Below are 3,889 nucleotides of genomic sequence, written 5' to 3'. Positions count from 1 at the left end.
CTCCTCTGCGCCTGCTTGGTGGTGACCGGACACCCCTGCAGCCTCGACCACCAGGTAGGGGGGCCAAGGGGGTGCTGGCGTGGGCAATGGCCGGGGGTAGGCAGGGGCCCCCCACTCCTGGTCCTGTCAGCATGGTTGGGATGGCGGCACCGTGTGTCTGTGGGGCGACAAGTCCTGGCAGGTAACTCCCGCTCTGCACGGCTCAAAATGTGACAAACCACAGTGTTTCTGACTCTGAGGGGGAGGCGTCTCTTGGCTGTGGCCAAAACACAGCCACCCATAAGGGGTACTGCATGGCAAGCAGCAGCGAGGCACAACCTCAGGGTCTCCCAGCCCCTCGCTGCCTTCTCCCATGCACAGTGGTGCTTGGCGCGGTGACCAAGCCAGGTCAGGCTGACCGTGGGGTCAGGATCCTGAGCAACTGGTGCGGAGCAGGAAATACAACCATCCCACCAGGACAAGCACTGCAGCCAGCAGCTCGGCTGGCTGCTGCGGGCAGGAGCTGGGAGGAGGCAGGAAAAGTGGCTGTCACAGATGGATGGCGCAGCACAGTGCTGCCCACCCAGCTCTCAGATACTCCCTCAAAACATTTGCACTGTTTTCCCTAACTTCCCTGAGCCCAGCCCTGTCTGAGCTCCGGACAGGACCTGTGCAGTGTCTCCATGGCTCAGCCCCATTATAACCCAGTCCTGAGCAGCTCAGATTTGTAAGGGCACAGCTGTTTCTCTAGTGAGCAGGGACTGTAAGGCCTGACAGGAGATTTGGGGGTACAGGAGGATGAAGGAGAGGTGACCATGTGAGAGGCAAAGAAACAGAAACGTTGGCTAGCTGGAAAGCAGCCAGACCTAGAAAGCCAGGACTACAGACCACAACAAACTTCCTCCACTGCATCTCTGCCTGCAGGGCCTAAATGTGGCATCGTGCAGGAGCCAATGCCTGCCCAACCAAGCTGTTAAATTACCAACCTGCTCTCTGGCAGCTTCTGTTTGGGCAGCTGGCCCTCTCCCGTGTAAAGCCCAGGAGTAACACATGCTGGGGACTGCTCCCCAAAACCAGTTTGAATTTGGCCACCCTGGTTTGGGCTTGATGGATCCATCCAGCATGCACTTTTGGGATAGCAAATGGTCCCTTGGTCTGTTTTATTTACTGGTATAGACAGACCCAGCCTGCACTAAGCCACTGCAACTTGCAGTGTATCCTCAGAAACATGGGAGGGCTTGAGGAGTGGGTGCAACACCCTGCACAGCCCCTGGGGAGCAGCTCTTGGTGCAGATGCCCACCTCTCTGCAGCAGGCTGCTGCGTGCCTGCCTGCCCTGCCATGGGCAGGGGTCTCTCCCACTCCTTTCCCCATCTGGGGGATGCCCTTGTGTCATGCAAGGGCTCCCTGGGGGTTGGAGGTGGGGATCTGGGGGAGAAAGAGGAAGGTGAATCCAGATGGCAACAGCTAGAAGAGGGGATGGGAGGGTGATACCCTGGTCCCTTCGTACCCACCTTGTCTGAGCATCTCCTCGGTTCTCCACACTTCTTTACTTCTTCGGTTGGCTGCTCTGAGTCCTGGGCTGTCCTACTTATCCTTTTCCTTTTATCATGACCCACGCCAAACTGGCAGCTCATGGGATTTTACAGCTGTGTCTCTACTTTGTTTGTGTCTTTACTTTTTTAAACTCTGCCAGGGTAATTAGGTAAGGCGTTTGATCTTCTGGGGGGTCTTGGTCTAGAGATCCTCCCCTGCACAGAGAGCCCATCTCAAACAGCAGCTCTTTTGCCAGGGATGGGCTGACTGCACCGGGAAGAGCCTCCTGCGCCCTCCAAGTTCCCTTCCAAGCAACATCACTGGTTTGGACCTCTCCTTCAACTCCTTGGTGGTGCCCCGTCACAGGACTCTCTTGATGCATTTCCCATCCCTGCGCTCCCTCAACCTCTCTAGCAATGCCCTGCTTGCACTGGGCCCAGAAGTCTTCTCCAACCTTGGGGCACTGCATCTGCTGGACCTGAGCAGCTGCAGCATCGCCCACCTCCACACGGACACTTTCCAGGGCTTGGGAAACTTGCACACCCTGCTCCTAAGAAATAACAACCTGCGGGAGCTCGAGTCCCCTTTCTTCCTGCCGCTGAAGGCTCTTTTCCACCTGGACCTGCAGCACAATGCGCTGGGCTCTGTGGACGCTTGGAGCCTGCAGCTGATGGAGGCGGTTCCAGAGGTGCAGCTGGAGGGGAACCCCTGGGTGTGTGACTGCACCGTGTACCCCCTGCAGCAGTGGCTACGGCGCAGGCAAGGTGAGCAGATGGGGCGGGTGGCAGGGGAGGTGTTGGGCAGGAAGAACCATGGGTCCAGGGGTCCTGCTTGATCCTTTTGCTCCAAACCCCCAGCAGACTCTGAGGTGGCTCCAGGGACCTCTCCCACCCTGTTGAGGGACACAGAACTGAGATACATCAGTTCCTCATTCGCAGTTACACAAAATACCAAAGATTTCTAGGAACAACAGGATAATTTATCCACTCTTCTGGGAAAGGAGCTGCACGTACACTTCAGCCCCTAAATTCACCTCTGTGTATCTGTGTGGAGTCACCACCTTTTCAAGAACCGCTGAGCACTCAGCAGCTCCTCCTGTGGAGCCAGATCAGGCTCCAACCCTCTGAGCTTGGTGCCCAGGTGAAAGCAGCTCTGCGATAGTGGGGTTTCTAGCAGTATCTAGGAATTTGGCATTATCCATTTAAAAGGAGCCTGCTAATCACAGCCACACAGTTCCTTGGTCAGGGAATTTTTAATTTGGTTATGCCTTACAATGTGCTGAGGGCCAGCGAAGCCGGAGGGGCAATCAGGAGAACATTGCAATGTGTCTCATCAATCCAGGATTGTCTTCTCTAACCTGGGGAGGGGATGGGTGAAGACCCCCATCCTACCTCAGCCTGTGTTGTCTCCCAGCTGAGGACTTGACCTGCGCATCACCCCCGAGGCTGCAGGGCCGGGAGGTCACAGCTCTGGATTCCCAGGACCTGGGTTGCCGGATAAAGCAGCGTTTCCCTCGGGTGGTCAGCACAGCACAGCAGACCACAGTGACCCACAGCAACAGTAAGTTGTGCAGCTACAGAGGTGTCTGTGAGGTCTATCTCCCTTCTGGCCTACATCACCCCAGAGGGGATGGCAGGCAGAGACCCCCAGCCCTGCCCTGCAGTGCCAGGGGCTCAGGCTGCCTGGTCACCGCTGGTGCAGTGGCTTGGTGGGGAGAGTGGCCTCCAGTGATGACCTGGTGGGGAGGGTGGCCTCCATCTGGAGGTGTTTGCTGGTTTTGCAACAGAAAAGTTAGCAGCTGCCACAAGAGCCGCACAGAACACAGACTCCACGGTGATGGGCACCAGTATCTGACAGTCTTCCCCGCAGTGTTAGTGCACCCTTGGTAGCTTGCTCTTGCTGAAAAGCATTTGTATTGCTCCTAATGAAAGCAATCCAGTGCTGGCTGCACGCTGCAGGCATGCCCAGGGCTGGCTGCTGAGGAGCATGGGGTATGCCCAGGCTGACCCGCCATGCCCTGATGTGCCTTTCTTGCACCACAGCCACCACACCACCCACCGGGAAGGGAGGAAGAAGCTGGCCGTACCTGGTGGGCTTCCTCGTGGCAGCAATTGGCATCTCCATCCTGATCGCACTGGCTGCCAAGTGCAAGCTCTTCCACAAGAACTTGGCCAGCTACCGCCACCGCCCGCTGCCCGACACCAACTCGATCGGAGGCAGCCCCATGGAGGACGGCAGCAGCTGGGACAGGGGTTCCTCGGGCCGGGGGGCCAGCAAGAGCCACCCCATGCCCGGTGCTGCTGACCTGCAAGCTGAGGATGACGATGGCTTCATCGAGGACAACTATATCCAGCCAAGTGAGCAGCTGGCAGAGG

General features: G+C 57.5%; 1 protein-coding gene across 1 annotated transcript in view; it reads left to right on the top strand.

Annotated features, from left to right (window-relative positions):
- Positions 1 to 6: 6 nt before the first annotated feature.
- Positions 7 to 3,889, top strand: part of LOC104547473 (chromosome unknown open reading frame, human C1orf210) — a gene marked incomplete at its 5' end in the record, with an annotated part of 6,630 nt that continues 2,747 nt past the window's right edge. Inside the window, 4 exons of the mRNA XM_010193170.1 lie at positions 7 to 54; positions 1,771 to 2,278; positions 2,928 to 3,074; positions 3,557 to 3,878. Of these exons, the coding sequence (XP_010191472.1) occupies positions 7 to 54; positions 1,771 to 2,278; positions 2,928 to 3,074; positions 3,557 to 3,878 (1,025 nt within the window). The remainder of the gene's footprint in view (positions 55 to 1,770; positions 2,279 to 2,927; positions 3,075 to 3,556; positions 3,879 to 3,889) is intronic.

Source organism: Mesitornis unicolor, unplaced genomic scaffold (genome assembly GCF_000695765.1).
Source record: "Mesitornis unicolor isolate BGI_N332 unplaced genomic scaffold, ASM69576v1 scaffold35419, whole genome shotgun sequence".
In the NCBI taxonomy this organism is placed as follows: Eukaryota; Metazoa; Chordata; class Aves; order Mesitornithiformes; family Mesitornithidae; genus Mesitornis; species Mesitornis unicolor.
The sequence above is the reverse complement of the archived record's forward strand: the minus strand, read 5'-3'. Positions and strand labels throughout refer to the sequence as shown.